At 42.5% G+C, this 27,546-nt stretch overlaps 1 protein-coding gene and 1 pseudogene across 2 annotated transcripts; one reads left to right on the forward strand and one right to left on the reverse strand.

Annotated features, from left to right (window-relative positions):
- The first annotated feature begins 57 nt into the window (after window positions 1-57).
- Window positions 58-11,580, forward strand: LOC129858576 (B-cell receptor CD22-like; annotated as a pseudogene).
- Window positions 11,581-16,778: 5,198 nt separating this feature from the next.
- Window positions 16,779-22,986, reverse strand: LOC129857416 (B-cell receptor CD22-like). 2 transcript variants are annotated; one of them, XM_055925641.1, is made up of 9 exons: window positions 22,631-22,986; window positions 22,183-22,488; window positions 21,827-22,090; window positions 21,450-21,716; window positions 19,926-20,195; window positions 19,515-19,820; window positions 18,508-18,595; window positions 18,313-18,379; window positions 16,779-17,812 (listed from the first exon to the last, which is right to left on the reverse strand). In XM_055925641.1, exons 2-9 carry the CDS (start codon window positions 22,442-22,444, stop codon window positions 17,318-17,320), a joined length of 2,019 nt encoding a protein of 672 aa, XP_055781616.1. In that variant the 5' UTR covers window positions 22,445-22,488; window positions 22,631-22,986; the 3' UTR covers window positions 16,779-17,317. The 2 variants fall into 2 exon arrangements, with proteins under 2 accessions (XP_055781616.1, XP_055781615.1); XM_055925640.1 differs by having other exon boundaries at window positions 16,779-17,824.
- Between the last annotated feature and the right edge of the window lie 4,560 nt (window positions 22,987-27,546).

A 27,546-nucleotide genomic window follows, 5' to 3' on the forward strand; every position in this document is an offset into this window, starting at 1 on the left:
TGTGAAACATGTTTTTCTCGATGGAACACTAATTAAATTTAGTGAAAAAGTGACTGTATGATTTTGTATACAGTCACTGTATGCAAACTTCAAATACCCTTCAACATAACTGGAGAGCACTTGACCGCAAAGGAGTGATCCTGCATTATAATCAAATGCACTACCAGGTTTATGAAAAATGAACAAGATCCATGGTTTTGGATGAAAAATGCAAAGTGGAATGACACCATGCATGATTTCACTGCCACAATTGTAAACAGTAACACAAAGGCCCACACCCCTGCCCCTGAATTTGCAGACAGAATAAAGTACATTGGTTCTGTGAATTTTGGATGGGCCACACAAAGCGACTGCATCCTACTCATCAACAACCTGGAAAAGACCGACAGTGAGATCTACAAATGCAGATATATAGGAAAGGTTGGAAAATGGATGACTGAAGCCGGTCTGAATCTTACAGTTGAAGGCAAGTTCACCTTACAGATACATCTGGATATCAATTTCCAATAATAATCCAAATAATCACAGCTATTCGATTGACAGTGTTGTCTGTACCTATATGCACCTGTTACAATATATATTAGTGTACATGATGCTTTTTGTAATAGGGTAGAGGTCTTGAACACACCCATGGTCTTAGAAAATGTACCTTGGACTGACAGAGGCACAATGGTGCATTCAAGATCTATACCCTCTTACATTTTGTAATGTACAATATAATGTTCTGTCTCTGTCTGATGTCTTGCCACTGCAGATGATCCGTGCCAGGTTAGAGTTGAGAAGTTGAACCCATCAACAGTTAAAGAGTCTGAGACTGTGACCATTCGATGCTTCACGTCATGGGCATGTGGATCACACCCAGAGTTCACAGGGATTGGTCAGACCGTAATGCCTTTCCACCTACGAGGATAACCGTAAAAGCAGTATGGTCAGCTTTAATGCTAGCTGGCAGGATGATGGGAGGGTGCTGTCCTGTCAACCACAGGAGATCAAAGACCAGTGTGTGAGCAAGAGCAACAAGCTGAAGGTTGAATGTGAGTTCATTACTGACTTTCTAGTTCAAACTGTGTTTATCGTATCGCGGAAGTTCCGCGTGATTGAAATGTAAAGACAATGTTCCCGTGTATTCACTGTAAACGCTGCATATGTCGGCTCAATCGGAATTACCTTTACATTTATATTGCACAAACTGAAACGCTTCAGCGATACAGATTGAATAAAGCGCGTGATTGGCTTTATCATGTCCATTGGCATTATTTTTGTTTCAACCATTTTTTATAACAAAGAAATTACAATACTAATTTGATATGATGTTTTGTGCTTCTTGTTTTCAGAATTGAGCAATTTCTATGATGACTTTTTTGTCTTCTCTTTGAAAGATTCCCCTAAGGAGACGAAGGCTGTTGTAAATTTGTCAAATGTAAAGGACGGTCTGTCAACCCTTACTTGTCCCAGCAGAGGGCACCCCAATGCTACCCACTCCTGGTTTAAAGACAGTCAAAAGACTGAACTCAGTGGAACAGAATTGTTGATTCCATCTATCACACCTACACAGGGCGGGAATTACTACTGCAAAGCTGTAAACCAACATGGGATCCACGACTCAAATAATGTTACAATCAATGTTAATTCTGAGATATTCCCTATTTGTGTAGTCCAGACATACATTTTGTATCACAGGGAAATAATTAATTGAAATAATGTTTTAGGCAGTCTCTGTCTCACATCCATGCTTATATACGTTGTGGAATTGACTTTTTAATACATAGACAATGAAGGCAGCCTACACAGTTTTTATTCAATTGGAATACTCTCTCTCTCAGATGCTCCTGTAGGAGTGCACATTGAAACCAATAAGGATCTGTCTACAATAAAAGAAGGATCAAAGAAGGAGATCAAATCAAATTAACTTGCATAGTGCAGAAAAGCAAGCCTGAAGTGCATTCATGGTCTTGGTTCAAAGACATGGACAAAATAACCAATACTTTAAAGGAGTATACCCTCAGCAGTGTACAGCCAGAGGACAGAGGTCATTACTACTGCGAGGCGAGCAATGATGTTGGCAGTGGAAGGTCATCATCAGGATATCACATAAGGTTTTCTGTACGTCTTTTCCCATTTTAGCATGTTCAAACACTGTACAGGCCAGAGGAACAATTATAAATTCAAATGTATACTGAATGTCAAATTCTTCCATCCATCCATCCATCCAATATCAATATCAGGAACTACTCAATAATATATGCTGTGCTGTAGAAATTAATATACAGTACCAGTCAAAAGTTTGGACACACCTACTCATTCAAGGGGTTTTCTTTCTTTCTTTTTATTGTTTTCTACATTGTAGAATAATAGTGAAGACATCAAAACTATGAAAAAACACTTCTGGAATCATGTAGTAACCTGTCACGTATTCTCCCTCTCTGGCCTCTAGGTCACCAGACTGCTGATTATTACACACACCTGTCACCATCGTCACGCGCACCAGCGCTTGTTGACACTCACCTGGACTCCATCACCTCCTTGATTACCTGTCCTATTTATGTCACTCCCTTTGGTTCCGTCCACAGGCGTTATTGTTTCTGTATCTGTTCCCTCGCAAGGCTGCTGGCCCAGACGGCATCCCTAGTCACGTCCTCAGAGCATGCGCAGACCAGCTGCCTGGTGTGTTTACGGACATATTCAATTGCTCCCTATCCCAGTCTGTTGTCCCCACATGCTTCAATATGGCTACCATTGTTCCTGTACCTAAGAAGGCAAAGGTAACTGAACTAAATGACTACCGCCGCGTAGCACTCACTTCTGTCATCATGAAGTGCTTTGACAGACTAGTTAAGGCCACCTTACCCGCCATTTTAGACCCACTTCAGTTTGCATAACGCCCCAACAGGTCCACAGATGATGCAATCGCCATCACACTGCACACTGCCCTATACCATCTGGACAAAAATAACACCTATATAAGAATGCTGTTCATTGACTACAGCTCAGCATTCAACACCATAGTACCCTCCAAGCTCATCATTAAGCTGGAGGCCCTGGGTCTCAACCCCGCCCTGTGCAACTGGGTCCTGGACTTTCTGACGGGCCGCCCCCAGGTGGTGAAGGTAGGAAACAACATCTCCCCTTTGCTGACCCTCAACACTGGGGCCCCACAAGGGTGTGTGCTCAGCCCTCTACTGTACTCCCTGTTCACCCACGACTGTGTGGCCATGTACGCCTCCAGCTCAATCATCAAGTTTTCAGACGACACAACAGTAGTGGGCCTGATCACCAACAATGACGAGACAGCCTACAGGGAGGAGGTGAGGGCATTCGGAGTATGGTGTCAGGAAAACAACCTCTCACTCAACGTCAACAAAACAAAGGAGATGATTGTGGCCTTCAGGAAACAGCAGAGGGAGCACCCCCCCGAACCACATCGAAGGGACAGCAGTGGAGAAGGTGGAAAGTTTTAAGTTCCTGGGCGTACACATCACAGACAAACTGAAATGGTTCACCCACACAGACAGTGTTGTGAAGAAGGCGCAGCAGCGACTCTTCAACCTCAGGAGGCTGAAGAAATTTGGCTTGTCATCTAAAAGCCTGACAAACTTTTACAGATGCACAATCGAGAGCATCCTGTCGGCCTGTATCACAGCCTGGTACGGAAACTGCACCGCCCTCAACCGCAAGGCTCTCCAGAGAGTGGTGTGGTCTGAACGCATCACCAGGGAAAACTACCTGCCCTCCATGACACCTACAGCACCCGATGTCACAGGAAGGCCAAAAAGATCATCAAGGACAACAACCACCCAAGCCACTGCCTGTTCACACCACTATCACCCAGAAGGCATGGTCAGTACAGGTGCATCAAAGCTGGGACCGAGAGATTGAAAAACATCTTCTATCTCAAGGACATCAGACTGTTAAACAGCCATCACTAACTGCTGTTGGCTGCTGTATGTTGGCTGCTGCTCAACTCCAACCCCTTTAATAATGGAAAAATTGATGTAATCAATTTATCACTAGCCACTTTATATAATGTTTACATACCCTACATTACTCATCCCATATGTATATACTGTACGCTATACCATCTACTGCATCTTGCCATCTTGATGTAATTAAATGTATCACTAGCCACTTTAAACAATGCCACTTTATACAATGTTCTCATACCCTACATTACTCATCTCATATGTATATACTGTACGCTATACCATCTACTGCATCTTGCCATCTTGATGTAATGTATCACTAGCCACTTTAAACAATGCCACTTCATATAATGTTTTCATACCCTTCATTACTCATCTCATATGTATATACTGTACTCTTACAATCTACTGCATCTTGCCTATGCCGTTCGGCCATCACTCATTTATATATTTTTATGTACATATTCGTATTCATTCCTTTACACTTGTGTGTATAAGGTAGTTGTTGTGGAAGTGTTAAGTTATATTACTTGTTAGATAATACTGTATGGTCGGAACTAGAAGCACAAGCATTTCGCTACACTTGCATTAACATCTGCTAACCATGTGTATGTGACAAATAAATTTGATTTGATTTTGATTTGACCAGCTCGGAAACCAGATTGCATAGTGGAGAAGGTACGGTGGGATTCAAAATGATCAGTGATCTGTTTGTTAACTTGGCTTTTGAAGATTTTAGAAAGGCAGGGCAGGATGGATATAGGTCTGTAACAGTTTGGGTCTAGAGTGTTTCCCCCTTTGAAGTGGGGGATGACCGCGGCAGCTTTACAATCTTTGGGGATCTCAGATGATACGGAAGAGAGGTTGAACAGGCTATTAATAGGGGTTGCAACAATTTCGACAGATAATTTTAGAAAGAGAGGGTCCAGATTGTCTAGCCCAGCTGATTTGTAGGGATCCAGATTTTGCAGCTCTTTCAGAACACCAGCTCTCTGGATTTGGGTGAAGGAGAAGCGGGGGGAGGGGCTTGGGCAAGTTGCTGCAGGGGGTGCTGAGCTGTTGGCCAGGGTAGGGGTAGCCAGGTGGAAAGCATGGCCAGCCATAGAAAAATGCTTATTGAAATGATCAATTATCGTAGATTTATCGGTGGTGACAGTGTGCAGCTGGGAGAAGGAGCTCTTATTCTCCATGGACTTTACGTTGTCCCAAAACTTTTTGTATTGGTGCTACAGGATGCAAATTTCTGTTTGAATAAGCTATCCTTAGCTTTCGTAACGGACTGAGTATATTGGTTCCTGACTTCCCTGAAAAGTTGCATATCACGGGGGCTATTTGAAGCTAATGCGGAACGCCAAAGATGTTTTGGTGCTGGTCAAGGGCAGTCAAGTCTGAAGTGAACCAAGGGACATATCTGTTCTTAGTTCCACATGTTTTAATGGGGCATGCTTACTTAAGATGGTGAGGAAAGCACTTTTAAAGAGCAACCAGGCATCCTCTACTGACGGGATGAGGTCAATATCCTTCCAGGATACCCAGGCCAGGTCGATTAGAAAGGCCTGCTCGCTGAAGTGTTTTAGGGAGCGCTTGACAGTGATGAGGGATGGTCGATTGACCGCTGACCCATTATGCACGCAGGCAATGAGGCAGTGATCACTGAGATCCTGGTTGAAGACAGAAGAGGTGTATTTGGAGGGCAAGTTGGTCAGGATGATATCTAAGAGGGTGCCCATGGTTACGGATTTGGGGTTGTACCTGGTAGGTTCCTTGATAATTTGTGTGAGATTGAGGGCATCTAGCTTTGATAGTAGGACGGCAGGGGTGTAAGCATTTCCCAACTTAGGTCACCTAACAGTACGAACTCTGAAGATAGATGGGGGGCAATCAATTCTCATATGGTGTCCAAGGCACAGCTGGGGGCTGAAGGGGGTCTATAACAAGCGACAACGGTGAGAGACTTGTTTCTGGAAAGGTGGATTTTTAGTAGAAGCTCGAATTGTTTGGGCACAGAACTGGATAGCATGACAGAACTCTGCAGGCTATCGCTGCAGTAGATTGCAACTCCGCCCCCTTTGGCAGTTCTATCTTGTCGGAAAATGTTATAGTTAGGGATGGAAATTTCTGCATTTTTGGTGGCCTTCCTAAGCCAGGATTCAGACACGGCTAGGACATCCGGGTTGGCGGAGTGTGCTAAAGCAGTGAATAAAACAAATTTAGGGAGGAGGCTTCCAATGTTAACATGCATGAAACCAAGGCTTTTACAGTTACAAAAGTCAACAAATGTGAGCGCCTGGGGAATGGGAGTGGTGTAGGGGGCTGCAGGGCCTGGTTTAACCTCTACATCACCAGAGGAACAGAGGAGGAGTAGGATAAATGTACGGCTAAAGGCTATAAGAACTGGCCGTCTAGTGCGTTCAGAACGGAGAGTAAAAGGAGCAGATTTCTGGGCGTGGAAGAATAGATTCAAGGCATAATGTACAGACAAGGGTATGGTAGGATGTGAGTACAGTGGAGGTAAACCTAGGCATTGAGTGACAATGAGAGAGGTTTTGTCTCTAGAGGCACCAGTTAAGCCAGGTGAGGTCACCGCATGTGTGGGGGGTGGAACAAAAGGGCTAGTTAAGGCATATTGGGCAGGGCTGGAGGCTCTACAGTGAAATAAGACAATAATCACCAACCAAAATAGCAATAGACAAGGCATATTGACATTAGGGAGAAGCATGTGTAGCCGAGTGATCATCGGGTCCAGTGACTAGCAATAGACAAGTCAGGGAGCCAATTCAATAGTGCTGCTGCGCTAGGCGAGCTGGAGACATGGTGATTCAGACAGCTGGCGGGCCGGTTATAGCAGATTGGCATCCGGGGACGTCGCAATGGAAGAGCCTGTTGAAATCACCTCGGACGGTTACGGCGGTAGACCAGTCATGGACTGGTCTAGCTCCAGGCTTTCTGATGCTTGCTTCGGGACAGAGACGTTAGCCAGGAGTAGCCTCTCGGATAGCAGCTAGCTAGCTGTGAGGATCCGGTGTAAAGGTTCAGAGCTTGCAGTAGGAATCCGGAGATTGATTGAGAAAAAGCAGTCCGATATGCTCTGGGTTGATATCGCGCTGTGCATACTGGCAGGAATTGACCGGGCTGAGGCTGGCTGATGTCCGAGTTAACGGTGATAACCGCTAGCAGTGGCTAACTGACTAGTAGCTAGTTAGCTGGCAAGCTGCTGGTGGGGGTTCCGGTTCTAAAGTATAAAAATAGCAGATCCGTACCTCTTTGGTGCGAAATATATACGAAGTAAACTGTAACGGCTTTCCTCCTCCTCTTCATCAGAAGAGGAGGAGCAGGGATTGAACCAAAATGCAGCGGAGTTTGTAGACATTATTTATTAAAGAAAAAAAAACACGAACTCGACTAATACACTAACAAAACAAATAAACGGTGTAGACAGACCTAGACGACGAACTTACATAAAACATGAAGAACGCACGAATAGAGAAAATAGGCTACACAAAATGAACGATGAACAAACAAACCGAAAACAGTCCCGTGTGGCGCAACGACATACACAAACACAGGAGACAACCACCCACAACGAACACTGTGAAAACACCTACCTAAATATGACTCTTAATTAGAGGAACGCCAAACACCTGCCTCTAATTAAGAGCCATACCAGGCAACCCATAAACCAACATAGAAACAGAAAACATAGAATGCCCACCCAAACTCACGTCCTGACCAACTAACACATATAACAAACTAACAGAAATAGGTCAGGAACGTGACATAAACGAAGAAAACGATATATACACTGGACGGGATGGGACAAGACAAAAACAGATGTCTGACTGCTAAGCCATCTTGGACTAAGAAAAATTAAGATGAATAGATATTATATAAGATATTTTGGATAGCTTATTCATGATGACTTTTTATACATGGCAGCCTCTATATTCATGTTTTTCTAAGAGTGTTGCATATCTCATTCTCCCCAGATATGCTACCTAAATGTGTGAATCAATGATGATACAGGTCTTAAAAACCATCCTTCAAGATGTGACATTGATTGTATGCATACAGTAAGACAGTATGTAACAACATATTGGTGGCATTGGCATTTAAAGTCACAGTTCTACACAAAATGCCAGACTGTAGCCAAAATGTCTGAACGGTCCAATATTGACACACTTCTCTTTATCGTTTCTCCTCCCTCTCTTCTCTCACCAGAGGAAGTGTCTTCCATGTCCTCTCTCTCGTCCTTCTTTTCTGCTGTGTTCCGCTTGTTTTTTTTACTCATCTTTTTGGTCTACAGGTGAGTCCTCCGTCAACACTCACTCACTTCACTCCTCTTATTTATAAAATACATATATTTCTTAACCATATGTGTTGACTACAGTTAGCAATGACTGGAAACTCACCACAACACCACTGTTTGTGTGAAATATCCACTTTTTGTTTAGCGTTTTTTCAGACACAAGAGAAACAAATCGATCTAGCAGGGGACATCAAATAAAATGCCATGTTGTGTTCACTTTGGTTTTCTGGTACTGTTGCATTTCACAAATAATGCATTATTCTCTTCTATATATTCTGTAGTTCATTTTGTGAAAACCCCTAGTTAATTGTACATTGTGTGTGTGTGTGTGTGTGTGTGTGTGTGTGTGTGTGTGTGTGTGTGTGTGTGTGTGTGTGTGTGTGTGTGTGTGTGTGTGTGTGTGTGTGTGTGTGTGTGTGTGTGTGTGTGTGTGTGTCATTGTCAGGGCAGGCGTAATGGCACAAGTGAGAACCTGGTGAAGGGGGTGCAGCAGCATCAGACCCCCCGGGGAGCAGCAGAGATCAGCTGTGACCAGACGGCCCGTACCACCCAGAGCCCCTACCCCAACCGCAGCATCCCCATCCCAGCAAGACGTCGTGTCCAGACAACACATGAGAGCATCAGGCATGGTGTCACACAGACAAGAACACACTGTAGACAAACACACATGAGCACCCACGTTTGCACGCACACACACACACACACACACACACACACACACACACACACACACACACACACACACACACACACACACACACACACACAGACACACACGTCTGGATGGGCAGACATACGCAAGTCTCAATGAGTTCATTTAGCAGGCCTCCCTCACTCACAATGAGATTCCATTATACTAGTTACTGTGGATCACCACTACTTTCTGTCTCAGTTTGAACATCTAACGGAAGATAGAGTCCTGTCAGCCTTGGCAGAGTGATTCAATTTGTTTGTTATTTCTTTAAAGGTCGACCTCTGACATGTACACTGCGTACAGTGTTCTGAAGGTACCAGGTGGAAAGCAGGTGAGAGAAATCGAACAATGTTGTTGAAGGGGTTAAATATGGAAGAATGAGGCATTTCTATGCTGTATATACTGTAGCTCTACAGTTTACTCAATCAATGACTATTTACAATCATTCAGTATTCAGTACTCAGTAAGTCATGAATGACTGAGCATAGCATATACATTGTACAGTCATGAATGAAGGGATGAATGAACTATTTCAATACTTTACATTATTTAAATGCAATCCGTCTAATTTATTCAGGGTCTTTCACCTAGCCATCCAATCGGAAACAAAGATGGACACACAGGACACACGCAGGAACATGAAGTCAACTATGCCTCGCTGCAATTCGGGGGCCAGGAGATGTAAGATTGACAATTTTTCTGAGAATGTGGGGAAGGCAGATGAAACCAGAATAGTTTCAAATTATAACACATCACATTGGCATCCCGAGTGGTGCAGCGGTCTAAGGCACTGCAGATCTGGGTTCCATCCCGGGCTGTGTTGAAGCCAGGCCGTGACCAGGAGACCATGAAGTGGCGCACAATTGTCCCAGCGTCGTTCGGGTTAGGGTAGGGCCGGCCGGCCGGGATGTCCTTGTCCCATCGCGCTCTAGTGACTCCTTGTAGCTGCCGAGAGCATGCACGCTGAATTCGGTCTCCAGCTGTACAGTATTTCCTCTGTCACGCTGGCTTCCGGGTTAAGCGAGCAGTGTGTCAAGATACAGTGCAGCTTTGCGGGGTCGTGTTTCGGAGGACGCATGGCTCTCGACCTTCGCCTCTCCCGAGTCAGTACGGGAGTTGCAGCGATGAGACAAGACTGTAACTACCAATTGGATATCACTAAAAAGGGGTAAAAAGTACCAAAAAATTGTTATAATAATACTTTTTTACATTGACAGCTACAGTACGGTATCTATTTTAGGGCACCCCCAGGCTCAAGCCTAACCTTTTGAGGCTGATGGTGTCCTAAATGGACACCGTACTACAGTACCACAGAGAGCATTCTTCAGTCATTCCTAACAGTGAATGAATATGATGTGGGAAAACAAATGACCGAAAATACATCCTACATTTCTATTATCCTACACTAATATAGTAATGTATTGAATCCACTACCGCGAAAATTACTCTAGTAGTCTACCAAAACGTACATAGGGAAATAACCTGATGTGACAACAAATATGAGTCAAACGCCTACAATGACACAACTTGTCTTCCAGGGGTAGCTTGGGTCCTAAAGACCAAGCGAGAGAGGGTGACGTCTATGCTAAGGATGCCAAGCCAAAGCTGAAGGAAAAGGACAGTAAACCGTAATAACAAATGTGTAAACCAAAACAATGGGCAACATCACACATTAGCCCTTATGCCATGAAGTGACACAGTAACTTCTTTGGTCACCAGAATGTTATTATTCAGCTTTACACTGTAACTGCAGCTAGGATAGGCCTGCATATAATAATGAGTGCTTTTTATTAAGGAAACTAGTCAAATTATGATTCAATTGAATTATTTGAATAGTTACTCTGTAACTATAACAACTGAATATAAAGTTAAACTGAACATTTTGAATGGAAACTTTGAAGTGATGTGTCATAATCACTTTGTTGCAAATCTACTAACAAACCAAAACACCACTGTTGCTGATACAGGACATTGAGGTAAGAGTACACAGAGATCCTGTAAATTATGTAATTCTATTGGTGGTGCATCTTACATCATAGAAAATGTGTAGTAGGAGAAATACTGATGGGGGGAAAAAGCAAGAGGACGTTTAGAAGGACGTTTGTACAGGCAGTCCAGCAGTAGCAGAAGGGATATCACAACGGCAAAGAAAATGGGAAAATGACTTCATGTGTTTTACTGGACCTTGATGTTAGCACTTGATAGTTTGGAAAAGACTAATTAACTCACACAGCCTTAAGATATTTGCTAAGAATAATTGAGAAAAAAATCTGACTGCCCAAGAGAGTTAATATTCTCCATATTTACACAATATCAACATTCGAGCTGCTTTATTAGGGATCCTTTTTGTATAAATCTCTTTCTACATTTAGACTGATAAGTGCGATGACTACAAGAACATTAAGGAAGCGTGTGCTTCGAAGCACACCATCGAGCCAAACATGGACGCAGAGACAGGGAGCAGTGAGGATGACGTGGAGATCAGCTACTATGAGGTCATGTTCAGAGCAAAGCCAGGACACCAGACAGTCTGTAGTTCTGACCCTCGCCACCGCAGGGCAGGCCACAGCAGCAGCTCAGATGAAGAAGACTACACAACCCAGTATACTGATGTTAAAATATCAGAGGAAGTTTCATTCATAGTCAAAAAAAAGTATTAAGGTTTATTTGTAAATATCTGTAAATATTTGTATCACACCCAGTCAAAAGTGTGGACACACCTACTCATTCAAGGGTGTTTCTTTATTTTTACTATTTTCTACATTGTAGAATATTAGTGAAGACATCAAAATTATGAAATAACATATATGGAATCATGTAGTAACCAAAAAAGTGTTAAACAATTAAAAATATATGTTATTTTTGAGATTCTTCAAAGTAGCCACCCTTTGCCTTGATGACAGCTTTGCACACGCTTGGCATTCTCTCAACCAGTTTCATGAGGTAGTCACCTGGTGTGCATTTCAATTAACAGGTTGTGCCTTGTTAAAAGTACATTTGTGGAATTTCTTTCCTTCTTAATGAGTTTGAGCCAATCAGTTGTGTTGTGACAAGGTTGGGGTGGTATACAGAAGATAGCCCTATTTGGTAAAAGACCAAGTCCATATTATGTAAAGAACAGCTCAAATAAGCAAAGAGAAATTACAGTCAATCATTAATTTAAGACGCGAAGGTCATTCAATCTGGAAAATTTCAAGAACTTTGAAAGTTTCTTCAAGTGCAGTCGCAAAAACCATCAAGCGCTGTGATGAAACTGGCTCTCATGAGGACCGCCACAGGAAAGGAGACCCAGAGTTACCTCTGCTGCAGAGGATACGTTCATTAGAGTTAACTGCACCTCACTTTGCAGCCCAAATAAATGCTTCACAAAGTTCAAGTAACAGACACATCTCAACATTAACCGTTCAGAGGAGACTGTATGAATCAAGCCGTCATGGTCAAATTGCTGCAAAGAAACCACTACTAAAGGACAGCAATAAGAACAAGAGACTTGCTTGGCCAAGAAACACGAGCAATACACATTAGACCAGTGGAAATCTGTCGTTTGGTCTGAGAAGTCCAAATTATAAATTTTTGGTTCCAACCGCTGTGTCTTTGAGACACAGAATAGGTGAACGGCTGATCGCCGCGTGTGTGGTTCCCACCGTGAAGCATGGAGGTGGAGGTGTGATGGTGCTTTGCTGGTGACACCGTCACTGATTTATTTAGAATTCAAGGCACACTTAACCAGCATGGCTACCACAGCATTCTGCACCGATACACCATCTCATCTGGTTTGCGCTTAGCGGGACTATCATTTGCTTTTCAACAGGACAATGACCCGAAACACATCTCCAGGCTGTGTAAGGGCTATTTGACCAAGAAGGAGAGTGATGGAGTGCTGCATAAGATGACCTGGCCTCCACAATCACCCAACCTCAACCAAATTGAGATGGTTTGGGATCAGTTGGACCGCAGAGTGAAGGAAAAACAGCCAACAAGTGCTCAGTATATGTTGGAACTCCTTCAAGACTGTTGGAAAAGCATTCCTCATGAAGCTGGTTGAGAGAATTCCAAGAGTGTACAAAGCTGTCATCAAGGCAAAGGATGGCTACTTTGAAGAATATAAAATATATTTTCAACACTTTTTTGGTTACTACATGATTCCAAATGTGTTATTTCATAGTTTTGATGTCTTCACTAATATTCAACAATGTAGAAAATAGTAAAAATAAAGAAAACCCCTTGAATGAGTAGGTGTGTCCAAACTTTTGACTAGTGCTTTATATCTGGATTGTTAGCAATAAAAACACATTCATGTACCGGTAGTTGCCTTAACTGTACTTTTAAATGATAAGTCAGTCAAGACCAAAATGGCAGGAAACAGAATTTATTGACGTCATTCAAAGTGGGTTTGAACATCGTGTGTTACATCAATGCAATATGTGCTTACTTGGCTGTCAAAATAGAAATGCTTCACTGTTTAGGAACTTCCCATATTTCAGGATGTGCTATTGTGTAGATGCTGTGCAACTGACACCATGTTTTAATAATTGTTCAACATCGTAATGTACATCATTACTGTCTTTTTACTTTACATAATTACTGAATCATGCTGAAATTACTGACTGCTTGTAACCTGTATTCACCTGTAATCATTGTAAATACATTTTCAAAAAAAGAAAAAACAATAATAACAAAAATACAACATGTTGAAGTGATTCATAACCATCACACACATTTTGTAAGTTCATAAATACACATTTTCTGTAACACTAAGTTACATATTCATAGAAGAGGAACAACTCAGGGAAAAACAAACAAAAATATCACACTCTTAAAAACTGTTGCGAGATTAAATGGAATTATTTGAAAATGTATGTAAGGAATGACACATCTATCAAAACACAGTTAAAAAGTCAGAATAAAAGAACATACACAGAGCCTAGTGAAAGTCTACACACCCCCTGCACAGTCTTTACATTTTGCTGCCTTAAAAAAAAAATTCCTACCGATGTACACAACTTACTCAACATTTTAAAAGTCAAATAATAATGATGAAACATTTTCCAAATGAATAAAGAAAAACATTTAACGGAGCTGTCTTAATTACGTATGTTTTCACAACCCAGAGTAAATTCTTGGTGGAAGCGCCTTTGCCAGTCATTAGGGCTGTGAATAATTTTGAATTAGATTCTAACAACTTTGCACACCTCATAGTGCAACATACACACATTGTTTTTGTCAAAACTTCTCAAGCCCAGTAAATTTGGTTGGGAGTCATTGATGGACAGCAATATTCAAACCTTGGGCTGTATTCAATCCGTATCGCTGAAGTATTACAGAAGATCTACTTAAAAATGTAATTTCTGATTGAGCCGTCATTTGCAGCATTTAACGTGAATGCAGTCTCCGTGAACGCGGGAACATTGCCTTTAGATTTCCATCAAGCTTTAACACGGACCTTCCGGAGACAGTACAGGTGCATCAAAGCTGCGACTGAGAGACTGAAAATAAGCTTCTTGATTTGATTTTCATTTGGTTTGACTTCGGCGATACAGATTGAATCCGGATTGAACCCAGCAGATTTCAGTCAGGACTGAGACTGGGCCATTCAGAAACACTCAACAGCTATTGGAAAGCCATTCTCGTTTGTCTTTGAGATTAAAATGTGTGTAATTGACTCGCTGAAAAATAGAACTCTATCCCAGTGTTTGGTATTCAGAAGACTGAGGGAGGGTTTCTAACGTTTTATCTGGGCTTTGCTCCTTTCATATTTATTACGATCCTAACAAACTCCCCAATCCCTGCCGGGGTCAAACATACCAATAACACGATGTTGCCGCCACAAACAGGAGGATCAACAACATTGCATTCACTCCACATTACTGGCCTGTATAGAAAAGTAAAAAGGAGGAAGCCTGTGTTTTTTTTTTTTTTTAACTCCAAATCATCCATTCTGTTTGCAACAAGGCTGTTAAGTAATACTGCAAGAAAACACGGCAAATAAATACACTTTTGGGCCTAAGTTAAAAACCACAGGCCAAATCCAGAACTACACAACACAGAGTGAAACCCTCTGTATTTTCAAGTATTGTGGATTGTACTGACATATCTGCTTTACAATCAGTGACAAGGTTTGAATATTGCTGTCCACCAATGACTCCCAAACCAAATTTACTGAGCTTGAGCTATTTTGACAAAAACAATGGGTGTGTGTTACCCTAAGAGGTGTGCAAAGTTCGTAGAATCTTATTCAACATTATTCACAGCTATAATAGCGGCCAAAGGTATTACACCAAGTATTACCTCTGGGGTGTGAAGACATACGCAATCAAGACATCTTTGTTTTTTTTGTTCTATTAAATTGTTTAAGAAAAAATGGTATAGTTGTTCAAACTCTTTGAAAATGTGGAGTTGGTTGTGTAGATCAGCAGGACAAAATCTAATGTATTCCCTAATTGGATTTAATTTGAAGCCAAATCCACTAATTTGAAGGGGTGTCCACATACTTGTATACTTGTACATATTGTGTATATAGAGATGAAAATCTAACTAATGAACAGACACTGTAGAATAACTGGTGTTAAAAAAAAGGTGCTTCTACAGTTTGAAAGGTGACGATGATGTCACTGCAGTGCATTATGGGTGATTTTTCATAACCTTGCACTTGCTTATCTGCACAAGCTTTACTCCCTCTATACAGCAGTTTACTGTGCCTTTATGCTCTCCTCCTCTCCCTCTTCCTCCTATCTAACTGAGGTTTTCCCTAATTTGCCTCAGATATGACCTGACCATGACATACACTGCTCAAAAAAAATAAAGGGAACACTTAAACAACACAATGTAACTCCAAGTCAATCACACTTCTGTGAAATCAAACTGTCCACTTAGGAAGCAACACTGATTGACAATAAATTTCACATGCTGTTGTGCAAATGGAATAGACAAAAGGTGGAAATTATAGGCAATTAGCAAGACACCCCCAATAAAGGAGTGATTCTGCAGGTGGTGACCACAGACCACTTCTCAGTTCCTATGCTTCCTGGCTGATGTTTTGGTCACTTTTGAATGCTGGCGGTGCTCTCACTCTAGTGGTAGCATGAGACGGAGTCTACAACCCACACAAGTGGCTCAAGTAGTGCAGCTCATCCAGGATGGCACATCAATGCGAGCTGTGGCAAGAAGGTTTGCTGTGTCTGTCAGCGTAGTGTCCAGAGCATGGAGGCGCTACCAGGAGACAGGCCAGTACATCAGGAGACGTGGAGGAGGCCGTAGGAGGGCAACAACCCAGCAGCAGGACCGCTACCTCTGCCTTTGAGCAGGAGGAGCACTGCCAGAGCCCTGCAAAATGACCTCCAGCAGGCCACAAATGTGCATGTGTCAGCATATGGTCTCACAAGGGCTCTGAGGATCTCATCTCGGTACCTAATGGCAGTCAGGCTACCTCTGGCGAGCACATGGAGGGCTGTGCGGCCCCACAAAGAAATGCCACCCCACACCATGACTGACCCACCGCCAAACCGGTCATGCTGGAGGATGTTGCAGGCAGCAGAACGTTCTCCACGGCGTCTCCAGACTCTGTCACGTCTGTCACATGTGCTCATGTGCTCAGTGTGAACCTGCTTTCATCTGTGAAGAGCACAGGGCGCCAGTGGTGAACTTGCCAATCTTGGTGTTCTCTGGCAAATGCCAAACGTCCTGCACGGTGTTGGGCTGTAAGCACAACCCCCACCTGTGGACGTCGGGCCCTCATAGCACCCTCATGGAGTCTGTTTCTGACCGTTTGAGCAGACACATGCACATTTGTGGCCTGCTGGAGGTCATTTTGCAGGGCTCTGGCAGTGCTCCTCCTGCTCAAAGGCGGAGGTAGCGGTCCTGCTGCTGGGTTGTTGCCCTCCTACGGCCTCCTCCACGTCTCCTGATGTACTGGCCTGTCTCCTGGTAGCGCCTCCATGCTCTGGACACTACGCTGACAGACACAGCAAACCTTCTTGCCACAGCTCGCATTGATGTGCCATCCTGGATGAGCTGCACTACCTGAGCCACTTGTGTGGGTTGTAGACTCCGTCTCATGCTACCACTAGAGTGAGAGCACCGCCAGAATTCAAAAGTGACCAAAACATCAGCCAGGAAGCATAGGAACTGAGAAGTGGTCTGTGGTCACCACCTGCAGAATCACTCCTTTATTGGGGGTGTCTTGCTAATTGCCTATAATTTCCACCTTTTGTCTATTCCATTTGCACAACAGCATGTGAAATTGATTGTCAATCAGTGTTGCTTCCTAAGTGGACAGTTTGATTTCACAGAAGTGTGATTGACTTGGAGTTACATTGTGTTGTTTAAGTGTTCCCTTTATTTTTTTGAGCAGTGTATGTTCCCATACCTTACCTCCTCTTCACCATTAGAGGAATCTTTCTACTTAGAAAGCAGTGTCACCTCATCCACAGCGGTTTCTGCTGTGTTGTGCTGCTCAGATTGTCCCAGTGGGGCCTCTGTAGACTCCTGGACATTGAGGGCAGAATTAGTCACACCCTGTAGCTCTGGCAGCGCAGAATCCTTTGCAACTTCTTCCCCATCACTCTCGTGTCCTGCCTGGGTTTCTTCTAAGACTTTAGCTCCATGGTCTTCAGCGTGATCCCCCTGCTCCAGAGCAGGATTGGCCTCCTTCTTCCCAGCCCCTCCCTCGATACTACCTGTGGAGTGCAGACGGATCACTGCGTACTCTGTCGTTTTGGAGGCGACTCCCCTGATCTCTCCCTCCCCCTGCTTGGCCACCTTGGCCTGGAGTTTGGAGAAGTTCAAGTTGGCGTAGTGGAGTAGGTCTGTGTCGTCAATTTCCCTGTCCACTGTCCTGTTGGGTCCGAGGGCCTCATCCAGCATGGCTTTATTGGCATAGACATTGTCCTCTTCCTGAAAGAAGGTCTGAGGGGTAAGCATCACATTAGAGGGGTTTAATAAGCTTACTGGCAGAGTTTTTTATGTGGACTCCTATTAGCTGTAACTGCCTGGTGTCCACACAAAACACAATGCAAAACAATCATATGAGCAAATCAACCACTGGATAGGAAAGGGCTAGTTGTTAGTTAGTTGTTTAACATGAGATCCAGACAATATGGTTGCAAAAGACTCAATTAGAGTAATGAACCACTGCAGCCTAAACTAACTTGAGTTCCTCTTCATGCACACAGTTGATTTTTGCATATTTACATTTTTATTTCCACCAGCCAAGCTACCTCCGATCTTTCACTGCAACAAAAATACCAGTGCTGAAATGTGTGCGGCATCTAGGATATGTAATAGGGTGTTCATGCACACTCTTCTGTGAAATATGTATATCCATGCCTTTCCACATTGTTAGACTGTAAGCACATACACATGTGCAATGTCGGAATGTCAGTGTAGTTACTTACCTCATCAGTCACTATGAACTCTGCTGTGTCCTGGCTTTTGTTTGGTGACTGCCTGGCTCTCCTATGCCTGAGAGCAAAACAACAGAGATGTTAAGATAATGTCATCAAATACCAGTCCAGACAAAAAGTGGACCAATCTATCCAAAGGTCTTTTACATTATCGTACCTGCCCTGGCCCCTGTGTCAGTCACTTACATGCAGACGAGAAGCAGTGGGATACATAGGAGCATCATCACTCCTGCCCCCACACCAGCCCCGATCAACAGAGAGATTAGGTGGAAACCTGCACAAACACAACATAGAGAAAACAAATGAGGTGTAAAACAAGCACCGCCATTCCTTCTTTGTATTAAAAATCCGTCTTATTTTTTTAGTTGTTTTATTTGTTTTAAAATTTTTATCCCATTTTCTCCCCAATTTTAGTGGTATCCAATCGCTAGTAATTACTACCTTGTCTCATCGCTACAACTCCCGTACGGGCTCGGGAGAGACGAAGGTCAAAAGCCATGCGTCCTCCGAAGCACAACCCAACCAGCCATACTGCTTCTTAACACAGCGCGCCTCCAACCCGGAAGCCAGCCGCACCAATGTGTCGGAGGAAACACCTTGTACCTGGCCCCCTTGGTTGGCGCACTGCGCCCGGCCCGCCACAGGAGTCGCTGGAGCGCGATGAGACAAGGATATCCCTACCGGCCAAACCCTCCCTACCCCGGACGACGCTATGCCAATTGTGCGTCGCCCCACGGACCTCCCGGTCTTGGCCGGCTGCGACAGAGCCTGGGCGCGAACCCAGAGACTCTGGTGGCGCAGTTAGCACTGCGATGCAGTGCCCTAGACCACTGCTCCACCCGGGAGGCCCCAAATCTGTCTTATTTGGCGATGTGAGAGCTTGGGACTATGAGGTTCTATCTGCATAAAGACGTTTCTGAGATAATTGGTTTTAAAGTTCCGAATCCTCATTGGTTTGAATGGTGTCAGCCATTTTTTATCTTGTGTTCTTTTGAACTGAACAACATGAATAGGGTATTTTTACTATATACATAGAGAACATTGAACAGAACAAGGCTATGTCAATAACTACATTTTGACAAAAAATAAAGATATAACCTTATAGTTCCAAGCTCTTGAATGGTTAGTGGGACCGGGGGGACTGTTAGGAACTAATTCTGGTGTAGAGCAGGACAAACGTCTCCTAACTGTACCTTCGTATGTTTTCATTGATGTTAAGTTAAATGAGAAGCTGTCAAAACCATCAATGTTGGAGCTGAGGCAGACCAGACTCGGTATTTCCTCTTCCTGTGATTGGCGGATGGTGAGAGAGCTCCTCAGGCCTGCTCGGCCCATTGGCTCCTCCCTGATGATGGTGTTAGTGGAGTGATTGACAGACTCTCCAGCCAATTGCCACACCACTGTGGGAGCAGGGTTTCCAAAGCTATCACAGAAACATCTGATCTGAGAGGTAGCTGAAATCCTGATGCAGCGAGAGGTGTTCTGGATCTCTGAAGCAACTACAATGAACAGACAGGGAGGACACAATTATTGTTAATAGTTCATTCACATTAATGAGTGATTGCGATTCATAATCAGTAGAATAAATACCGTACAGTACATACATGTTACATCGATACTGATGGCTTCAGAGTTCTGCAGTCCATGGACATTCTGAGCCTCACAGTTGTACTGTTCATTTGAAAGCCTGGTTACATTGAAGATGCTGAGGTTCTCTTCAGACCCTACGAGGTCCTTCTCCCATCCCTCAACTCTGTACCAGGTGTAGTTATTCACTGCTGGGTTGGCATTGCTGCTGCATGTCAGAGTCACAGAGCTGCCCTCTGCTACTGAGCTAGAGGGACTGACTGACACTGAGGTGTTCTTGGGGGGATCTGGAAGAAAACAGTGCATTATACACTTCTCAACAGTGGTGTTAGTCTGCCTATCCATACTTCCCATGCTACATGTCTGTAATTCTGTACAATAAAGCCAGCTGTGAGCCAGATTCAGTTGCCATACCTAAGCCAGATCATTTCCACAATAAGGGCCAAACCTGGGCTGGCATATAGATGTGGCCCAGTTACTACTTTGAATTACACCAGAAGTGGGCCGTATCCAACTTGATAGGCTAGGTCTAGCTTTTTCATGGCAATGATCTGGCTAAGTTATGGCAATCAAACCTGGCCCACCTTTGGACCGTAATTCCAAGTGTTTACTAGGCCACATAAACACGCCGGAGGATTGTAAATGGGGGCTGGATTTGGGCAATAATAATTTTGCTTTCTAGGTTTGTCTTCGGAAACCCTTCAGTTGAGATAAAACACAAATTTTGACTAGATTGCCAATGGCAATACAGAACAAACAGCCATGCATAAATATATTCACACTGCCATACAAACTCAACAACAGGCTTCAGTGATGGCGAGCCATTGACACACACACACACAGTAAAGATTCATGGTTGTCACGCAACAGGACAATGGCTCACTGTCATTGGACCAGACAGTCTGGGCACTGGCGTGAACCCATGACCCAGACGTTGGCTACACACCAGGTGTGGCTGGTCACAGCAGCTGGATGTGTGCCTCAACACAGAGTCATATTCAACCAGTTATAAATAGACTGTTTATAGCATCTTGGTAACACAGCATCTTGGTAACACTTTACAATAAGGTTATGGATTAGCATCAACTATATTAGTGAAAGGTTCTACATGTACCGTTTCAAAATGATGGCTAAAATAGGACATGTTCCTTTACCATTAGTAAATGATTACCAAATGCATTGACACAATTTAACGATACATTGGCTGATGCCAAATAATGTAGCCTTATGGTAAAGTGTTAGCAGCGTCTTGATGCTTCTATGTTTCTGTTCCTACACTAAGAGCTATACTGTATTATACCCAGGGATGGAAAAGCTAGCACGCTAACCCGTGGCTAGTACTTTTCAGACCGGGCTAGTAGAAAATGTGCCCGACTAGCCCGCCAGCTACTGACATTTTGTCTTTTCAAATATTGCGTGGCACATATTTTGGACCCAGGCTAGTAAAAATTGCAGTCTTCTATCCTGGCTGGCCAGTGCCCAAAATCCTTAAATTACATCCCTTATCATACCATTGCAAAAGTATAATGTATATAACTTACATTGAATATCCAGCTGAACAACGGTGGCTTTTTCCGTACCAAGTGCATGCAGTGCTTCACAGCAGTACTCCCCACTATCACTTGCTTTACTGTCTAAGGTGAAGCTCTCTCCAGATCCTAAAGTGACAGCCTCAGGCCCATTGATTTTGTACCAGGTGTAGTTTTTCACTGCTGGGTTGGCATTGCTGCTGCAGGTCAGAGTCACAGAGCTGCCCTCTACCACTGGACCAGAGAGACTGACTGACACTGAGGTGTTCTTGGGAGGGTCTGAGGGAAAGAAACAATAGATATTGTATATCAAGAGTCAATTTAGTGTGTGTTATGATACTGTCCATAGTTGAAAATATTGTTCATATTTGGTTTCATTGTGTACATACATATTCCATCTAGTTGAATGACAGATGAGTTCTCGGCTCCGTGGTCATTGATGGTTTCACAGTAGAAATAACTGTCATCTGCTGGTACCTGGACAGTTAGCATTCTGCTAGCCCCCACTGTTGAAGCCTGTTCTCCAATAACTCTGTACCAGTTGTAGCGCCCCACTGCTGGGTTGGCATTGCTGCTGCAGGTCAGAGTCACGGAGCTGCCCTCTAACACTGAACCAGAGGGACTGACTGACACTGAGGTGTTCTTGGGAGAGTCTGAGGGAGAGTGCACAGAAAGTCATCAAATTCTATAGAAATAAATAACTTACTATACATGAATCAAACTTACCATGCATGAATCAACTTACAAAGAACAGTGACTGTCAGATAAGTTTCTGATGATTTATCACTCTTGCCAGCTTGTCGTTGGTACAGCGCAGTGCACGAGATCTTCTCTCCATGGTGGACATGTGAAGCGGTAAAGTTCAGGAGAGAAGTTATGACTCGATTCGGAGTCTCCTGCAAATCCTCCACACTGTCACTCAGTGTGGGGGTCCATGTCAGAGTTGGAGGGAGTGAGGGACAGGGGGCTGCGGCAGAGCAGATCAAACTCACTGAGGTCCCCTCCATCACATCCACTGTTGCTGGACTTAGAGTGGGTTTGGATGGATACTCTGAGGGAGTAAAAAAAATAAACATTTATTACATGAGCAGTGCATTAAATACAGCCAGTTCAAACCTGCAACTTAAATGAACACAACACATCACATCACAACACACACAACACAGAAATAGCATATTCTAATGATACTCTACCTTTTACATCAATTGTGACACGTCCTGGAAAATTATATTTCAGACCATTGTCACATTCAAGTCTGAAACAATAGTAGTCATTGAAATAAGATGTAAAGTCATTCAGGATTGTGGTGCATTCCTTCTGCTGCAAGTTCCCAGTTAGATTCCCTTGAATGGTGTTTAAGCCTGTTCCTGTGAGACTAGAATCAAACACGTGTACTCTTCTCCATCCTTTCCTCCATATTCCTTTACATGAAGCTGTGAGGGACGACTCATATCCAGATCCCAGTGTAAATGAGCAGGGAATGGCCACACAAGATCCACTGAGAGCCTCTATATTCTGAGGCACCAGAGCTGCAAAGTCTAGGCACTGAACACCTGAAATACACACAACAAACAATTAGACTGGGGTGTTAGGTTATTTTCAACTTCACTAGGTTGTTGTTTTTTCCTACAAACTATAAAAGAATATGTTGGCTAGTTATTTAGCGATGTGCAGAATAATCTGGCTGGTATTTTGCGGAGATGTAGCAATGCTAGTAGACATGGAATGTATAAACTATCGCTTTAAAAACCCAGTGCAAACGTTTTTATCTCAATATGACATTATTTCTGGCTAACAATAAAGCAACTTACTGTAATAGTTTTTTTAAATGTTTTTTTTTAAATTTATTTCTCAAGCAAGAATTTTGCTAGGACTGTCTTGGAGTGGGGAAGGGAACACAATAGTGCATTAACTGCAGTGTGGATCAATCCACCTGAGCAGAGAATGGATATGCAACCTTAAAGCGAAGTTATTGGCAGAGAGGTTTTGAAACGCTCTTTGTTATTGGTCTATTGACTTTACCCCCCTGGTGATGTCACCAGGGAAGCCAAAACTCCACCCACGCAAAACCTGCTGTTTAGAAGGTCCTGTATTTCAACCAGCAACTATCAGGAAATAACACCAATCACATTTTTACAGTGTTAGTTCATCAGCTGTTGTATAAATATGATACAAAACACAGGAAAAACTGAATGTTGACTGCGCTGGGCTTTTAATAAGGATCGGAACACTAACCATGTTTCCATCCACAGTTTGTCATATCGTATAAAAAGGTTTAGGTTTACATTCAATTGGCGACAGATTTTCATGCGAATATTCTAAAATCCGATATCCAAAATATGTGCAATTTCCCACCAGTGGTGTGTTTCCACCAAGTTTACTTGTTGCAGATAGAAATCAGTGCATGATGACATAGTGCACACAACATGTACTTTTTCACTTACATTTTCATGTACCAAATAAAAATCTAAAGTTCATAGTGTTTCCATCGCATTTTCAACTCATATCTTCTTTATGCAGATTTTTAAATATTCACATGAAAATGTGTCGCCAATTGGATGGAAACCTAGCTACAGATAACCTATCAAATGTAAATGGTAACGTGCAATGGGAGACGCAAGAAAGCAGTGCAATCAGACCCCGCCTTTCCCACAGCGACCCACCTTGCAGTAAATAACCAATGAGGATGAGTCTTTCAGCTCCTGTGATGTGCATGATTCTCTGTATCAGAAATGTCCAGATGAGCTCACTGTCTGGACAGACAGACACACACATTCAGTACATTGTCTTAATTTTTTAAAACATAAAACTAACAGTGAAAATAACTTTTAATTAAAGTTAAACAATTCAAAATGCCGTCATTTTAGTTTTGATTTGTCATTAATAGAATGACTCCACACAGATTTTGATTGTAGGGAACTGAAACCACATTGACCCTATTCTCCACAATGTTGACATGTTGTCTACACCACAATAATTTGTATCGGAATGAGATTTGAATCATAGTAATATGAACATATTTCTCACATAATAAATATAGAATAACAAATACATGATTCAATTATACCCTAAAGCCAATGAAGATGTGTTAATTCTGAGTAGGTATAAATTCCTAAATTTGAGCATAATAAAGTCAAACAGGTTCATATTTTGGGTGTAGATTCATTTCCATTGAAAATACTAACCAATAGAAATGTATGAAGTGTATAGAGCTATGAGCTGATTAGGTTGATATTAGTGCAAATGTAGATGTAGCCTACACCTGACACACTAAAGAAAATGTAACCTAGTTGAACTTGACAATATCTACAATTCGATTTTAATTAGATGCTATCAATATCTGAAATGTGTTCCCAAATCCAACTCATCCGAAAATATCAACACATGTGAACATATACTTTAACATGTTGCACTCCACATTGCAAAACCATAACAGTCGCATGAATTACCATAACATAAATAGTACAAACAGAAATAGTGTCTGAGACCTCTTACCAGTATTCACGCGATGGTCGTCTGTTCAAATCCAATGCACAATTCAGGCTTTATAAATGACACCTGAAGTGGTGTTTGTTGTCCAGCTGCCTGTCACTAATAGACAGTCAGAAGAAGTGGTGCTGCTTTTCGCAAGACACAGACATTTCCTTCACTGAATAAGCGTCGACCCCCAAGCGCTAGCCTTCCTCTGTAATATCAAATGATCATCAGATTGTTTTACTCATATTTATCAGTGAGATATATCAAGCTTCACAAGGAGGGCAACATCCACTGATTCCTATAAATGTATGCAGATATATAATCCAGTGGCTAGTAAATTACACAGAAAGCTATAGCCCCTTGCAATATTTATCTTTACTTCTCTTTTTATAAATGTTTTATGTCAAAGGAATACAATCCAACAGTAATTCGACCAGAGATTTAAATACACAAATGTAATGAAATAGTCAAGTTTCAAGTTTATTTTTGACAACGAGTTCCAGATTAATGGGGCAATAACGGTTCAAGACATATGTGGCTGATGGATATTACACATTTGACATGTTGCATAACTTCCTGCTTTCCATAGCTACTACTCAATGTGTCACGATCGTCTTTACGGGAATGAGTGGACCAAGGCGCAGCGTGAGAGAAATACATCTTCCTTTTATTTGACGAAGACGTAACACGAAACGAAACACTCTTACAAAACAATAAACGACCGTGAAGCTATAAACGAAAGTGCACACACAAGCTACTAACGTTCAACATAGACAATTACCCACGAAATACCCAATGAATATGGCTGCCTAAATATAGCTCTCAATCAGAGACAAATGAACAACAGCTGCCTCTAATTGAGACCAATCTAGGCAGCCATAGACCTACAAACACCTATACACGACACTGCCCCATTAAACATACAAACCCCTAGACACTACAAAAACACATACATTCCCCATGTCACACCCTGACCTAACTAAAATAATACAGAAAACAAAGATAACTAAGGCCAGGGCGTGACACAATGGGCTACATTTCAAAGAAGGTTTAAAAGCAGACTTTAATGTGGATATCATAAATGTACAATTCAAAAGGCTTAGAAAAAGAGAAAATTACATTAATAAATTAATAAAAGTCTATTTGATGATGAATTGATATAAATGTTTCCCTACACAATTTATACAGTGGCATGCGAAAGTATTCAACCCACTTGGCATTTTTCCTATTTTGTTCCCTTACAACCTGGAATTAAAATAGATTTTGGGGGGGTTTGCATCATTTGATTTACACAACATGCCTACCACTACGAAGATGCAAAATATTTTTTGTGTGAAACAAACAAGAAATAAGACAAAAAAACTGAAAACTTGAGCATGCATAATTATTCACCCCCCAAAGTCAATACTTTGTAGAGCCACCGTTTGCAGCAATTACAGCTGCAAGTCTCTTGGGGTATGTCTCTATAAGCTTGGCACATCTAGCCACTGAGATTTTTGCTCATTCTTCAAGGCAAAACTACTCCAGCTCCTTCAAGTTGGATGGGTTCTGCTGGTGTACAACAATCTTTAAGTCATACCACATATTCTCAATTGGATTGAGGTCTGGGCTTTGACTAGGCCATTCCAAGACATTTAAATGTTTCCCCTTAAATCCCTCGAGTGTTGCTTTAGCAGTATGCTTAGGGTCATTGTCCTGCTGGAAGGTGAACCTCTGTCCCAGTCTCAAATCTCTGGAAGACTGAAACAGGTTTCCCTCAAGAATTTCCCTATATTTAGCCCCATCCATCATTCCTTCAATTCTGACCAGTTTCCCAGTCCCTGACGATGAAAAACATCCCCACCACATGATGCTGCCACCACCATGCTTCACTGTGGGGGTGGTGTTCTCGGGGTAATGGGAGGTGTTAGGTTTGCACCAGACATAGCATTTTCCTTGATGGCCAAAAATCTAAATTTTAGTCTCATATGACCAGAGAACCTTCTTCCATATGTTTGGGGAGTCTCCCACATGCCTTTTGGCGAACACCAAACTTGTTTGCTTATTTTTTTCTTTAAGCAATGGCTTTTTTCTGGCCACTCTTCCGTAAAGCCCAGCTCTGTGGAGTGTATGGCTTAAAGTGGTCCTATGGACAGATACTCCCATCTCCAAATAGTGTATATTTTTTGACACGCAAAGACCGAAACGGCATTCCATACCTGAGCCCCCCCAGTAAAATGTATCCCGTCCGTATTGGGCTTTCTACTGCCGATCGCTAAATTATCCTAATGATTATGATCACACTTCTTTATTTCAAATATTTTGGCGACACTATACCAAAGATGGCTTTGTATGGTTTAGAAACTTGGGAACCAAGCTCAAGTTATCAGTGTAGCCTGTCGCCAGGACTTCTTGAAATATCTCCACTTCTAGAAAAAAAAACGACAGGATTCCGTCATAACTGTCAATGTATATAAAATAATAATTAAAAAAAACAAATTCAGTCCGAATCGCCCTCTGGAAAAACGGACATTCGGGGTAATAAATACATAACCAACGTTCTCTAGTAATATTAGTCCTGTGCGAATATAGTTACAATATTCTTCATGGGCCTGGGGGTGTATATGAACTAGGCTTGGGCGATGTCTGTGTA

The sequence above is a fragment of the Salvelinus fontinalis genome, chromosome 6 (assembly GCF_029448725.1).
Source record: "Salvelinus fontinalis isolate EN_2023a chromosome 6, ASM2944872v1, whole genome shotgun sequence".
Taxonomy (NCBI): domain Eukaryota; kingdom Metazoa; phylum Chordata; class Actinopteri; order Salmoniformes; family Salmonidae; genus Salvelinus; species Salvelinus fontinalis.

Bases quoted from the DNA above. Each gene is read 5' to 3' on its own strand.
- LOC129857416 (XM_055925640.1), bottom strand. From the start codon at position 22,444: ATGGAGGGGACCTCAGTGAGTTTGATCTGCTCTGCCGCAGCCCCCTGT. The intron at 18,596-19,514 runs GTACAGTTAGGA...GTGTTTGTGCAG, and splicing joins ATCAATGAAAACATACGAAG to GTTTCCACCTAATCTCTCTG. The intron at 18,380-18,507 runs GTAAGTGACTGA...TTTTGCTCTCAG, and splicing joins CCACTGCTTCTCGTCTGCAT to GCATAGGAGAGCCAGGCAGT.